The 15,763-nt window shown below is 34.5% G+C and overlaps 1 protein-coding gene across 35 annotated transcripts in view; it reads right to left on the reverse strand.

Annotated features, from left to right (window-relative positions):
• HELZ (helicase with zinc finger) overlaps positions 1–15,763 on the reverse strand; it is a 176,829-nt gene that overhangs the window by 98,770 nt on the left and 62,296 nt on the right. For all 35 annotated transcript variants that reach the window (XM_023651614.2, XM_023651612.2, XM_070225659.1 and 32 more), the window contains 3 exon segments: positions 11,439–11,706; positions 3,568–3,901; positions 2,587–2,717 (listed from right to left, as the gene is read on the reverse strand). In XM_023651614.2, coding sequence (XP_023507382.2) covers positions 2,587–2,717; positions 3,568–3,901; positions 11,439–11,706 — 733 coding nt within the window.

Here is a 15,763-nt window from a genome sequence, read left to right on the forward strand (position 1 = left end):
TTCAATATGACTAGAGCATGGGGATTTAGAGAATATCAGCAGTACACTCTTTGACATCAGCTTCAAAAGAATCTTTTCAGACACCATAACCCCTCACATGAGGGAAACAACAGAAAGAATAAACAAATGGGACTTCATCAGACTAAAGAGCTTCTTCAAGGCAAGGGAAACCAGGATTGAAACAAAAAAACAACCCACTAATTGGGAAAAAATATTTACAAGCTACTTATCCGATAAAGGGTTAATCTCCATAATACACAAAGAACTCACACAGCTTAACAACAAAAAAACAAACAACCCGATCAAAAAATGGGCAGAGGACATGAACAGACACTTCTCCAAAGAAGATATAAGTATGGCCAATAGACACAGGAAAAGATGCTCATCATCACTAATCATCCGGGAAATGCAAATCAAAACTACACTAAGATATCACCTTACACCTGTTAGAATGGCAAAAATATCCAAAACCAAGAGTGACAAATGTTGGAGAGGCTGTGGAGAAAAAGGAACCCTCATACAGGGTTGGTGGGAATGCAAACTGGTGCAGCCACTATGGAAACACTATGGAGATTCCTCAAAAAGTTAAGAATAGAAATACCTTATGACCCAGCCATCCTAAGAACCTGAAATCAGCAATTCCAAAAGTCCCATGCACCCCTATGTTCATCCCAGCATTATTCACAACAGCCAAGTCATGGAACCAACCTAAGTGCCCAGCAACTGATGATTGGATAAAGAAGATATGGTATATATATACAATGGAATACTACTCAGCCATAAAAGAGGACAAAGTCGTCCCATTCACAACAACATGGATAGACCTTGAGGGTATTATGTTGAGTGAAATAAGCCAGACAGAGAAAGACGAACTCTGTATGACTCCACTCATATGTGGTAGTTAACCTATGGACAAAGAGAACTGATCGGTGGTTGCCAGGGGAAAGGGGGCTGGGGGGAGGGCACTAGGGGTGAAGTGGTGTACCTACAACATGGCTAATATTTCACAAGGTTGTTAACTATCATAACCTTAACAAAAAAAAAAAAAGACAAGGAAGCAAATAAGTGTAGAGCAAATGAAGCAAACTTCAAGGTAATTCAATATAACTAGACCATGGGGATTTAGAGGGAGAAAGGGGGTGTCGAGTTGAAAAAAGTCAAAGAAACATAAAAAGGTACTATTGGAAAGCACTGTAAATGAGACCAGGTAATAAACAGTTTTGTGTTACGCTGCTCAGACTCTATCTGCATATCAGTGAGAAGCATTCTGAGATTTGTAAGCAGTGAAGTGAAAGGATTATTTTAGCAAATTAACTCTGGAACAAATATGTGGGATGGACCACAGAACAGAGACACAGACAGCAGGATGGAAGACCAACTAGAGGGCTACTGAAATAGTCCAGCTCTAAATTAAGCATTGGCAGTAAGAATGGAAAAAAAGGGAAAGATGCAGAGAAGCTGGATCAAAAGGAACTGAGAAGATGTCACTGGATGTCTACAATTAGTAGATCACTGATTACTTTCAGGAGACCAAAGAGGAAAACAGAGATTACAGGATGAGTAAATAAGAATACTGGAAATATGCAGACTATTTCTACGCAAGAATTTTGGCAGTAAAAAGAAGAATGGGGAAAGGCTAGTAAAGGTAAGCAAGCACGCGAAAATTTATTTGGTTTTTGTGTTGTAAGGCATATTTTGCTTTGTTCCGTTTTTAGAACCAGAAGAAATGGAATTTGAGGGGAAGAGATATATGCCACTTCTAGGCCTGGCATAAAAATTTCCCACATGATCCTCTGTATTCACTCTTCCCCTGTCTGCCAGCTGGATGTCAATATCCAGGGTGACCTTGGAAACCACTTACTGAAGATACCAGAGCAGTGATGGAACAGGGCCACCCTACCATGATTGGATTGACACAAGTGATAAACAAATAAACTGTTATGTAGAGCTGTGAGATTTAAAAAAAAAAAAAAAAAAAGGTGGAGTAAGCTGAGCACCGGCAGGCACCAAGAGGATAAAACCCAGTGAAAAGGATGAAAAGAAAGACGCAGTCATAGAGCTATCACTGCTGTTAGTCTGGAAACAAAATAGAAGTATCATATTTAATTCAATGTAAAGATGCGCCAAACAGAATTTAAGTAGAAAAATATTTACACAACCATTAACTTAAAAACAGTTTCTGAAGTAGTATCTTCTATGATACTTTCTCCATTTTCCTAAATTACAAAAATGTCTTCTATATTCAAAAATTATTTTAAATTAACTATTTGAACCACTTTAGAAAGGCCCTAATTTTCCTATTCAACTTACACTCAGAAATATTTCTAAATTGCTTGGCATCCTATCAAATTAAGGCTGTTGAGAAAAGCAACTGTACTCATGTAGACTGAGGAAAAGCAAAGAAAATACATGATGAACCTCAAATGTTTCATTCAAAGGGTTCTTTTACTCTCCTTTCCCAACTAATAACATGCCTCCTCAAGAATACAGGCAAACATGCTAATAAAAGTACGCTTGAGTTATCTGATACAGATATTCAATTTAACATTAACATAACGTCCTTTAATGAGATATCTCCCTTCTTACCTATTGGGACTCCAAGGTATAGTTGGAGTCATAGTGATGTCTGGAAATAAAACCCCATTGTCCTTGATCCTGTCTAGCGCATAATGCATTTCACAGAGGGGTAATCGATTTAACTGAAACTGAAGTTCAACCTAAAACATAAAATAAAAAATTTTTTTAAAAAGCATTAAAGCAAACATCGATGCTTACAGCTCGCTAGAAAACTCGGTAGAGATAACCTTTTAAGGAGGCCACGTTTAGAGATTCTTTTAAAGTGTAATCGTATTCTAATAATAATTATTATGGCTAATATTTGCTTTGTTTATTACTATCAGGCACTGTAATATGCACTTTACATAGGTTATTTCGTTTAATAGTACCAATGTTGTATATACTATTATTAACTTTGTCTTACCTCTAAAGAAACTAAACCACTCACAAATTACTTAATCTCTAAATCAAGGTTATCTGATTCCACCATTGCTATGAAGCACAGATTTGATAAAATCAACAGAACACCTGTGAAATATCATCTCTCAAGTGCTAAAAACCAGGCCTATGACACTGTATCAATTTACTATGAATGAATAATATTCACCAAATTTTATGTTAAAAAAAAAAAAGACTAGCTTCCCAGTTAAATATGGCAGACTGAACACACAGTTCACCTAAAAATCCATAAAGATAAACAGAATAGGAGCAAACACAACTTCAGATGAGAACTGTCCCAGGATATAGCTTAGTTTCTTTTAAGCTGTTCTTCCTTTGCTTATTTATAACTCTAATCAGAAAGCTCAACCCTGTATAAAACTAGAACATTTTAGATGTTACTTAAAGAGAATCAATTTTCTCTGAGAATTACCAGAGGTCCAATTCTCCACCCAGGAGTACAACACTTCAAAGTCAGCTGCACTTCTGGTATGGCAGAAAAGGAAAACCAAACCAGAAGAAGAGTGTCGGCTGACAAGTAGACTACAGACAACCCTAGTTAAGTTGACCCACCTGTGTGTCATAATCAGGTCGAAGATTAAGTTCTTCACAGCATTCCCTGGATATCCTTAAAAATATATATTCTTTTGTTTTTTCTTCAATAGTAGCTTCATAAACCTTCTCTTTGGTTCCCTGGGTCTGTACTAACTTCTCTTTAGGGACTGGTAATAAATAAACAGCATTGACTTTGGTCATCACCAGCCGTCCAGCCAAAGTATCTTCAGAAAGTGTTTTAGTAAGCTTAAAGCGACCAAAAAGTTGTCCATTCTGAGCATACTTTGCACCTCCAGAAACTCCAGTGAGCATGAAGCTTGCTAGAATCTGCAATTGCACTTTAAGGTTGAACCTAAATCAGAAGTAGAAAACAAATTTGAATATTTTACATCAAAAACACAAAATCTAGAAGAGTAAAACAAATCAAATACAAACATACAAAAAGTTAAAATTTCACTGTCAATTTCACTCCATTGAGCTATAAAGTATATACTATCTTTCTGCCTTTAATCCAAGCTGGAAACTACAAAACTTTTTTAGGTGAATAAACTCTCATGCAAGTTACATAAAGATGCATACCTAGTTGTGTTGAAGAATGCACATATTTTTAAAAGACTGAGCACTTAAACTGAAGCGAAGTATGATGTTTTTAATAAAATGAAATATTATGTGTTAATTAATATGAAAATATGTTTGAACATATCACTGGGACAATCAAGACTTTAAAATCACTTAAAACCAGAAGGAAATGCACTGCATTTAAACTACAATAGACTTTTATTAAACTGACGCTTTCCAAGTAAGATCTTACCAAAAGATTCTAACCATAAAATATCTCTTTCAATACTGTTAATGAACAACATTCAGAACAAATTTCTTCATGGCTCCATCGACAGATCTCATGCAGGAGTTATGGAAAGAGACATCAAAGGCTATCTTACTAGACGATGGTTGGTGCAATCACTCACACTTCCATGTGTACAGTGAGCATGAGAGAGAAATGTGTGTGAAAGAAGCACAGAGAACCAAGATTAATTTATACAGTCAAGAAACATGAAGTGAAAGAAAAATTTAAACTAACTGACAGCTCTTCTCCTTTGCTATTCTGAAATGGTGCTATATGAGAGAAGACAAAAGAGTAAGAATGGGAACATTTTCTACTTTTTCTTAAAAGGTTTACAAAATTTGAATGAAAAAATTAAGTTGTTTTAAAATCTATATATCCATTTGTGGAAAAGGCTATTTTTTAATGGTACTACTGAACTGTTTTCTTTTCAGATCTTCTTTTGTATACATGATGTCAAGAATGTCTGATAAATTCTTAAGGAAAAAGAAAAAAAACTTATTTTAAAATATTATAAATTTCTTTAATGGAAACATTTGTATTGCTTACCATATTAGGAAACCAAATCTAAATAAATACTATATTAAAATTTTAAATGTCCATTTATATACTTTAAATACCGAAAATTATAAGGATAGAGGAAGATTTTTAACAGAAATAAGAAAATATTTAAGGAAAATACATCTGAATGGCTATTTATGGATGTAATGTCATAAGAGTTTACAAGCTCTATTAGTAATTCAAAAGTATATTTACAATAGATCACTTGAGGATCCAAAAAGATGTGTAAATACATACGAAAGTTAATATTTAATAATGTGACTTTATATGAGGATCAAATGAACTCTAGCAGTATTTGCCATATATGTGTGTGTATATGTATATATATGTGATACATGTGTGTATATATATATATATATACATGGAATTATTAAAAATCACATTTTATTTCTCTCATTCTCTATGCACATTTCACTAGATCCAAACTGCAAAAGTAGGATGATAATTCAAAGAAATACAGATTGTATGTCATCTAGTTATGTTTGACTCTTTAAAGACTAAAATGTGCACTATGGATTCTTAAAAGTAAGTCTTAAATGAAAATGAAACAAAAGTATACTACACTCCCCAGTTTACATATAGTCTATGTTCACCTGCTTTTTCTTTTTTAAACAAAATATGTTTTTAAAAAAGAACGGGAACCCTTAGGTTATTCATGATTTTCCAAATGAAGTTAAATTTTCACCTTCCTTTTACTATGCATATAGGTGAGATTCGGGGTCATTAAAAACTTTCTGAGAAAAGAGATTTCTAATAGTGCGCTCTTCATTCACAAATGACCTCTTTGTTAGTAAATTTGACATACAGTTTTCTGATCTTTTTTTCTTTTTTACTTTGCAACCACTTTCCACTTGCTTTAAACTCCCTCTTCCACTGACTTCTGTACAATCATACTCCTAGTTTTCTTCCTACCTTTCTAGCTGCTCCTCCATCTTCCATCTAAGCACCACCCATCTTCTAGAAGTCCACCCTGCCCTCGGCTTATTCTGTATGTTCTCCTTGGGTAAGGTCACCCTCTCCTACATCTCTCAGCTCAGGGCTGTAAACCCAACTGCCAAATAGACACCTTGGCTTATACGCTCTTCAAATTCAGTACAAGCACAACAGAATCACCATCTGAACTCCCCACACAGCACCCAAAGCAATACTCCAGTGTACTATACAACTTAGGTAATGGTACTATCATCCAGCTAGGTGTCTAAGCCAGAAATTAAATTATCCTTGATCTCGTCTCTCTCAGCAACCTTCATTGCCCCATCATACAATCACCAAACCCCATGAGCTTTTCTTCCTCCTGATTCAACTGTATCTCAACATTTTTAACTTGGATTACTATTCCAAACTCCCAACATGACTTCTGGCTTCAAATCTATTCTCCAAATCACCACCAGAGGATCTATGTAAAACGTAACTCTGATGACAAGCAGCTTCCTAAGCTCTGACAGTAAGGTTTAAATAGCTTTCTCTCTCACCATCTCACCACAACACACACGCACCCTGAATTACAACCGTGATAACCAACTTGCAGCTTCCTCCAAAACTCTATGCTCTTATTCTCATACCCTGTTTCTTCTAACTAAATACCTTTGTCCTATTTCTTCACCTGACTATTTTACCCATTTTTCTTTTTTTTTAAGATTTATTTTTTTATTTTTCCTTCTCCCCAAAGCCCCCCAGTACATAGTTGTATATTTTAATTGTGAGTCCTTCTAGTTGTGGCATGTGAGATGCCTGATGAGCAGTGCCATGTCCATGCCTAGGATCAAAACCGGCGAAACCCTGGGCCACCAAAGCAGAGTGAGTGAACTTAACCACTCAGCCATGGGGCCAGCCCCTTTTACCCATTTTTCAAAATTCAGCTTAAATACCATCTGGTCCCCAAAGCAGACTTGATTCCCTCCTTGACTTGACTATCCTCCTCCCTACTAATGTGGGGTAGGTGCCTCTCCTGTGGGGCCCTGGACATCCTAATCACACAGTCTCATAGCCCTATATTTATAGGTCTGTCTCCCCTACTGGATTACAAACTTTTGGGGAACAAGGAAACATATCTTGTTTGCCTTAGAATCAGCAGTGACTAGGCTAGAACTTAACACTGTGAATACACAAATTTTGTTCACTGAATTAAAAATTAATTTTACATTTTTGTAATAATCTGATTTTTTTCAGGTACCTTATTCCCATTTCAATATTTTATATTACTCCCTAACAAATTCTTGAAATTCTATAATATTTTCTCAATAAGTTGAGCAATATATTAAAGTTTTACTGTTATATCTATTTTAGAACCTGCCATCTGAAAACACTTGATCACAATTTAGCAGCATGAAAAATTAATCTCACAGTTTTAAAGCAATAAGAGAATCCTCTTGTGACATTTAGTTGCGCCTTGCAACAAAACTCTTGGTAAAAGCACTAGAAAATAAAAGTACTAAGAAATACAGCTTTTCCCACAGCAGATTCACCACATGTTCAAGATGCAGACATTACAGACCTTCTACAGAAGTTCCAGCTACTACTATTTAATTTTCCTAAAAGATTAACAGGCTAAAACTAAAATGACATTAGTAAGCTTTCTTAGGTATTTAAAATAATATGCATGGGCCAGCCCCGGTGGCCTGATGGTTAAGTTCAGCATGCTCTGCTTCGGCAACCTGGGTTCGGTTCCCAGGTGTGCTCTGTTAGCAGTCATGCTATGCTGGTGGCCCACATACTAAAAAGAAAATAGAGGGAAGACTGACATGGATGTTAGCTCAGGGCAAATCTCCCTCAGCAAAAAAAATAAAAATAAAATAATGCACATTTTTGAGATTTAATAACTCAAATATGTAAAATACAAAATATATACTACAACTAACAAAGATATTTCTTAATAAAAAGAAAAACCATCTTTCAATTGTTGCATGCCACATTTTGAAATCAACCTTAAAGCTTATAAAATTCCTACTCTTTTGGGAAATGGCAGAATAGTAGCCAACCAAATTTTCAACCAATTTAAAACCACACTTCTAGCTAAAAGAAATACAGCTCTATCAATCTTAGCAACAAGTTATATCTCTTGAGTGTAACTTTAAAACATTTCAAAGTTATATAGTGAATTTCACTTCATGCAATTTCTAACTAAATGAGCAACAAAAATCAACCAAGATACTAAGCCAATACCTGGACTTATTGAGCAGAGCAACAGAACCGAGGTATAACCAAGAGAGGCCTCACTCATCTTATTGATGAAGTGAGCCTCCACACACTGGGCCTGTCATGCCAGGTGTTCATGTTGAGAAGCCACCACAACCCGATTCGGCACGCCACTACACAGTTTAATGGACATAATAGCTTCAGTCAAAGTCAATTTCTTTTGAAGATGTGTATCTTAGAATCAAATAGATTTCACTTCAAGACAGAATCATTACTGAATGCATATCAACATGTAGCTGAGTACAAGAAGTTTAAAAGAAAAATCTTGAAAGAACTCAGAAGCATAGTCTAAAACTTAAATGAAATGCAATATTCTCCTTACCACCTCCACACATCTCAAACTAAAACTTAACATAAAAAGAAATCTTAATTTCTAGACTGCTTTAAAAAATCATCTCTTCATTTTAAAAAAAAGATAAACTTGATTACTAAATCCAGCCTCAAGCCAAAATATATTTTGTCTAATCCTGAAAGGCTTCATTCAACCTATTTTCAAGGAAGGAATGCTGAGGTGACCATGTAAAAATACAGCCTAATCCTTACAATTAAAACGTAAGAAACCAGTGTGGATTCCCTTGAAACTACTTTAACATTAATTAATTACTATTTGAATAGTCTGCCTAAATTGTCAATGTTCACAAATGACCAACACATTCTCTGGACCTTGGGAAATAGCCTATCAATGATGTGGTAGGTCTGACTACGATGTCTCAAAGAGGCACATTTCAGTGCATACAGAATACATTATTACTGTCAATACACATCCAAGTCATTTAGAGGGATGAGTCCATTTACCCACACCGTTGTCTTCTGGCTTTAAACGGGTCTCAAGCCACAACGAAACATTCTTCACCATTCTAATGGTAACTAGGGTTTGCTTTGATGACTGGTACTGACTGAACAGACAAACAAAATGACCCAATCAGACAAACCAGAGTACGGCCCAAGGACCAAATCCAACCTTCAGGCCTGTTTCTGTATAGCCCTTGACTAAGAGTGGTTTCTACAAAAATAAAAAAACAAAACAAAGAAAATACACAACAAAGAGCCTATGGAGTCCACAAAACCTCAAATATTTACTTGCTGGCTCTTTACAGAAGTTTGCTGATCCTTACCCTAGAGGACAGTCTAGGAGCTGCATACAAACCTCCCCCAAATCCATTTTTTAAAACATATCTGTTACGTTATTTTTGTGCTTAAGGAATTAACAATCAAATGTGAACTAAATTCAAAGCAACAATAAAATGTATTATAAATATTACGGTTAAAGAGTAAAGGAGAAAACAGAAAATAAACTGCTTTTTAAGCAATGTATGAAACTTTGTCAAAGACGTTTGAAAATCCTTACGATTTATGTCCATTATTTGTCCCTTGTCTACCCGCTTACAGATACCCTCTGAAAAAACTATCTAATAAATAATAGGATTTGCTTCTTTAAGTATGTGCACCAGTTCTATATTGTTCTTCACCAAATTTTACAAGCCTGGCAAATTCAGAAGTATAATTTACCAGCCTTCACATCCAGGGTTACCTTTGGGCGAGAGAATCACTGGAAATTTTCCAGAATACTCTGACACAGTAACTATCTGCTGTCATCTTAGACACATGGCAATAAATTCTCATTTCTATCTTTAAGATCCTTCAAAACTCTTGTGCAGTTGGCACATATAACACATCAAAAGTGATCCCACAGATTGATATTCAATTAGTAAATATACCTATTTGAGTCAATAACTATGATCTAATTTTAATTTAAAAAATAGAGAAAGCTCAGATGTTCCTATGAAAAGACTATACACTATTTTACCACTGTCTTACCATAATCTTTCTTTTCATATCTAAGGGCAATTTGATACCATGATCATCAAGTATTGCAACTGATAATGTGTTAGTTTCCTTTCTATTTCTTTGTTTGCTTTTTCTTACTATAATAGTAATAATAAGTAGTCATTGTAGGACATTTTGAAAATAGAGAAAACTATTGGAACATAAAAATCACCTGTAATTCCAATCAAAACTTTGTTTTAACTCTGATATTTTTATATACAAATACATACATCTGTGCATATATACATATACACAAAACTAGAATTGCAGTGGATAAGGTTTCATAACGAGCATATTTCCCGTTAATATTATATCATGACCATCTGCACTGTATTAAAAATTCTTGCATAGTGGTCTTTCCTAAGGGAAAGGAATCTATGATAATGTAAATAATATATATGAATACTAATAATGTGAACAACATAAATGACACAAGCCATTGTCCTAGTTATTTAATAACTGGCCATTTCATTAGAACTGTCTATAGACACACTTAAAAAGTCTTTTTAAGAAACCATCAATGGGCCAGGATTTAAAGTCTCAGAGTAATGAAAAATGAATTATACAGTGACTTTGTAAATTTTACATATATTTAATTAGAAATTAGATACTTCCCAAAAGTTAGATGATATTTAATCTATAAATAGAGTAACACAAGGTGTTTCTAAGTTTTCACTTTTTCTTTAGTAACATCCCTTAATGAGTATTCAGTGTCTACTAATAATACTGATGATATGGTACCAATAAGGCAGCCTGGAAAAGAAAAATCTGTCAGTTAGGCTGTATTTAAAGGGAAAACTGCCTATAAAAATGTTTTCATGTCTCATAACTGTGGTTCAATTTTTAAGGCTTGCTCCTATTTTATCTAAAAAGTAGAATTTTACTACCAAATACAACAACTATTTCATTAACATTTCCTTCACTCGAACTTTCATTTCTAAGATCACTTTTCCTATAACGACTCAAATAAACATTTGGTCTTAACCTATGGCACATGGAAAAAATGTAAAATATGTTAAAGCTTTTTATAAACTGCTATAAAGGTATTTTATTATTATCAAATAGTTTTCCTAAATATTTAAATAGTTTCATTCTTAAAATTACTTTTCAAAATATGTGGCCTTTTTCAGTTTTTGTACCTTTTCACAGTAAATATTCATTGAATGCTTGCTCTGACTAACATTAACAGAAACCTTCTGAAGAGCAGGAACCACATGTTACACTCCCAGCACGTGGCAGCCTCGTGGAAATGAAGTAGGTACTGAACACCAGGGTCGCCAAGATAAGTGAGACACAGTTCTTGCCTTAAGAAGCTCATATACAGCTACTGAATTTAACAGCTATTGAATAACACTCATTTTACTACCTGTCTGTATTTAGGCACACCTCCATTTTAAAAATGAAAAATACCACCCCAAGAGGAGATTAAAAAAAGAAGAAAAGTATTTCTAAAGTAACTTACTTGCTGACTTCTTTATACTGGGCTATCTCCTCAATATAAAGAAGGTCATGCAACCGCGACTGATAGTTGGTCTTGGTCAATGATTTGTCTAAAACGGACTGAGTAAACAGCTGGTCAGCAGAGAGAGGAATTTGGTATCTGATAAGAAGGCTCTTCTCCAAATCAGTAGTTTCATTAGGTTCAAAATCTATAATAGTCTTAGAAGAAGCATCCCAGCGCTTAGCTGTGGTTACTAGCTGTTGTTTTGCGTGCATCAGGTATTCAAGATCTAAATGGGAGGAAAAAACACATTTATAAAGGAACACAACATTAAAATTTTCAATAATACATTATACATTTTGGTAAGAGAATTTTACCTGCTAGAGCAAAAATTCTTAAAAACAAAACAATCCAAGAACCTATTTGACAGACTATTTTTCCCAAATCAGAAATATTTTTTAGTCTAGCTCAACAAAATAACATAAATAGGAATCCATGTAAAAAACATCTTATTTTTACATCAGCCTAGGACATAATAGCAACACTTATTAACATTTTAAAAATACAGATTAACATTTAGAACTTAACTCTTCACTCAAGAGAAATCTGATCTGCAAGGAGATGTGATAAATTCCTCATAAGACAAAATCTACCAGGTTATAATCATTTTTCTCTTCCTACTAGCAATACCCGCCCCATTACAGAAAGAGAAGATCAGAAACTGTGAAAGGTTAAATCTTTTCTTGTACAGTAAAGCACAGTGAAACCCTCTGAAAGTCAACTTAAGACAAACAAAAATTTTTTCAAAAATATTCATGTAAAACACTGCTAATTCCACATTAAAATGGAATACGATGTACCAAACGTCATTTGTACAGAAAAATTTCTATATGCCATTGTACAGAAAAATCCAGTTTAGCCTCAGTTAAATTATACTGTAAGTAGGACACAATATCAAAATGAATGACTGTTCAAGTTCTGACATCTCTGAAAAAAATGTAGTATGATGCCAGCACAGGGTGAAATACATCGAACATAATCTGAGCACTAGTAGGCTCACTCTATCTGCAGTGCATGTTACTTTTCTATTGGGTCTAAGACACATACACCTACAAATATGAAACTTAACCAAAAGGAAAAGAAGTTGTTTAACCGACTCATTAGGCCAAAGATCCAGTGTTAATACAACATAATTGGAAAGATGGTTTCACAACACAAGCTAAAATTTTAGGAAGAAATAATAAAAAATTTAAAGAAAGACCAGTTAATCTCCAAAGTACAAGACAGATGATTCTGTATTATCTTTGAAATGAGAGTCTAATGCATAATTGCCATGTCTTGCTTAGTGAGAGATTTTGCTATATTTAAATGTTACATACAAATTATAAACATATATGTATAGTTACCCACCAAGACAAACTTCTTGATAGTAGAAAATAGCTTATTCTAATATCTTAATAAAGGTTAAAACATAAAGGCCCTAATTTAAATGTAAAAACGTACAGAAATAAAGTCCCTAATTTCTAACCCTTGCTCCTTGAAAACGCATTTTTACACGCCTGTTTTATTATTTCTCAAATGGCAACACAAATGTAACTATAATCATCATGATATAAAGATGGTCTGCTTATTAAAAATTTGCATTTTTAAAATACTCTGGATAAGACAATGATGGTCTGTTTTTGCAATGGCCTCACAAGCAGAAGTTTCATAAAGTAAACTACATTTTCTTTCTAAATCACTCTAAAAATTGAGTCCTGCCTACTCATCATTAGATCATGCCTACAAAAAATATTTAAATTATACAAATTCCAACATTCCCAAAACAGACTGTACCATCCTAAAAGATCAGACACTAATTATTATCAAAACACCAAGGAGGCACATAATTATCTTCCTTAATTCAAAAGTCAAAAAGAGAAATAGCAATGGTACAGTGACAAACCAAATAACCAGCTCTTTAAAAACAATAAATAAATATATAAACTCTACATAATAATGAAGAATCTACTAATGTTATAAAATGATGTCTAACTACTCTTTGGGGATGGGAGAATTATATTTCATAATTTTATTTTAAATAAGAAATTGATTCAGACTATGCCTAGATCAATATTATGTTTACATTCTTTAAAAACTCACTAGTTGGGGACGGCCTGGTGGCATAGCAAGTTAAGTTCACACGCTCCACTTCGGTGGCCTGGGGTTCCTGGGTTTGGATCCCAGGCGTGGACCTACACACCACTCACCAAACCATGCTGAGGCAGCATGCCACACACAAAAAATAGAGGAAGATTGGCACAGGTGTTAGCTCAGGGCCAATATTCCTCTCTCACACACAAAACATCACTAGTTATTCCTAACTGATGTTTAAGTAACTGGGATAATAACAAGCCTAAAACTATAGTTTTTCCTTGAAAATGCTTTTTCTATCACCTATTTAATATGCAAAGCAAATTATACAGAAAGTCTTTCTACTCTGGGCTAGAAGTATTCAGGCTTTTTGCATGAGAAGTTGCATGAGAAATAGTATTTGTTTTTCTCATTTCATCTATGTAGTACCATGATTCCCATCCTAATTTTATTAAATTCTCAAAATTAGTGTCTTCAGCAGGTAGCACAATAATTTCAAAACAATTCCAAAACAATGTTAAATTGTACTCCATTTATTTTTGTAAATGACCATAAACACAGTACAGGGGAGGAGAGATCTAGGGGAGCAGAAAGAAGAACTTTGAAAAAACTCCGTTATGTGCCAGCATCAAAGTTTACAAACTACTGATCTCAGTCATTACATTAGATGTCAAAAATGAACTGTGGCCAGTGACAACTAAGGATATTTTTTGCAAAAACCACTTCTCTTTCTCTACTTCATCTGACTGAACTTAAGACAAACTTCTGCCTCCAATCCTCTCACTTGTGAGAAGAAGCTTATTAAACCCGTTTGATTACCCACCTAACGTACAGTGCTTAAAGGTCATCAGGTTTTGAGAGTTCCTCTTTAAATAGAGGAGGGAGACAAGGTTCCCCCACAGGGACACTGGACTTTACTACTGGGGCTCATTTCACCCCCACCTGCAGCGCATGCATACCTGCTAACATCTAAACCAGACATACGTACTACTCAGGGTAGCCTGAGCCACTTCATCCTTGGTAAGCACTTTTCTTCAACCTAGATTCGGCTAAAATGAAAAACACTATGGAAAGATGAAAAGTGAACCAGTTAGGATCAATCCTCATAAAATCATGTAGGAAGAGTTTAATACTGACTTGTTAACCAATTCTTACAATAATAAATCTCAAAGCAAACCTGACATAAATTATGAACCTATGGAATTTGTTACCCTGAGACGAGGTAGGCAGAAGCTATAAATATATTCCAGAGAAATTCATAAGAGAAATTTAAAGATAATTAGAATACATCCAATTTTTTGAAGATAACATAAAGGAAGAGCTGCTACTGCCAAAAATAGAATTCAAGGTCGGAGTAACTGCTCTGACACAAGACACCCTTCCCAACTTCCCTTGCCCTTCTGATCACTGAGAACAGCAGTGCTCTCCTTTCAGCCACATAGTTACTACTCTAATAGAGCATCCAAAGGGTTAGTTTGTTTTGTCTTGAAGTATGTAGCACAGCAGACTTGAAAATTATTCTTAACAGGACCTGAGGAGTGGGTAAGAAGAAAGTAAGGAGAAAAAAAACCCCAATGTTCTATGTACCCAGAACAAGGGCAGACACAGAAGAGGTACGCAATAAATTACATGTTAAACATGGAATTTATTAAAAACACCTATATTTAGGCCTTAAAGAGAATGAGATGAAGTGATTCCTAATTCCAAAATCAGATGCCACACTGTTCCCTAGGAAACAAATCTTGACTGCCCAAATTAATAATAAAATAAACTCCAAAAGTAATCCCAAACTACCATTTCAGCGCTCCATTTCGACATCGTTCCTGTCACCAAAACTGCTACAGAGAAGCAAGATGAACATCTCTTAGCTTATCCCTGTTGTCTGTCCCTATTCTTCATCTCTTAACAAGGCTAATAAAAAGTTAAAACAGTACAGGCATACCTCATACTTTTTATATTCTTCTCAGTTGCACTTATCTTTTATTGACAAATATACTATTTTTAAAATCTATTTTTCTATTACTTTTCTATCACATAACATAAAATGTTATATATTTAATATATAGGACATGTCCTTAATTTATCAATGAGTTTGGCAACTGGAGATCAGTTTTAAGCCATACTAAATGTTAATGTTAATGTTAACATATACTGCTAGAGTATACAAAGTAGAGAAAAGATGTTTTCAAATTTAAATATAAGAACTAATTTTC

This window comes from Equus caballus, chromosome 11 (genome assembly GCF_041296265.1).
Source record: "Equus caballus isolate H_3958 breed thoroughbred chromosome 11, TB-T2T, whole genome shotgun sequence".
Classification (NCBI taxonomy): domain Eukaryota; kingdom Metazoa; phylum Chordata; class Mammalia; order Perissodactyla; family Equidae; genus Equus; species Equus caballus.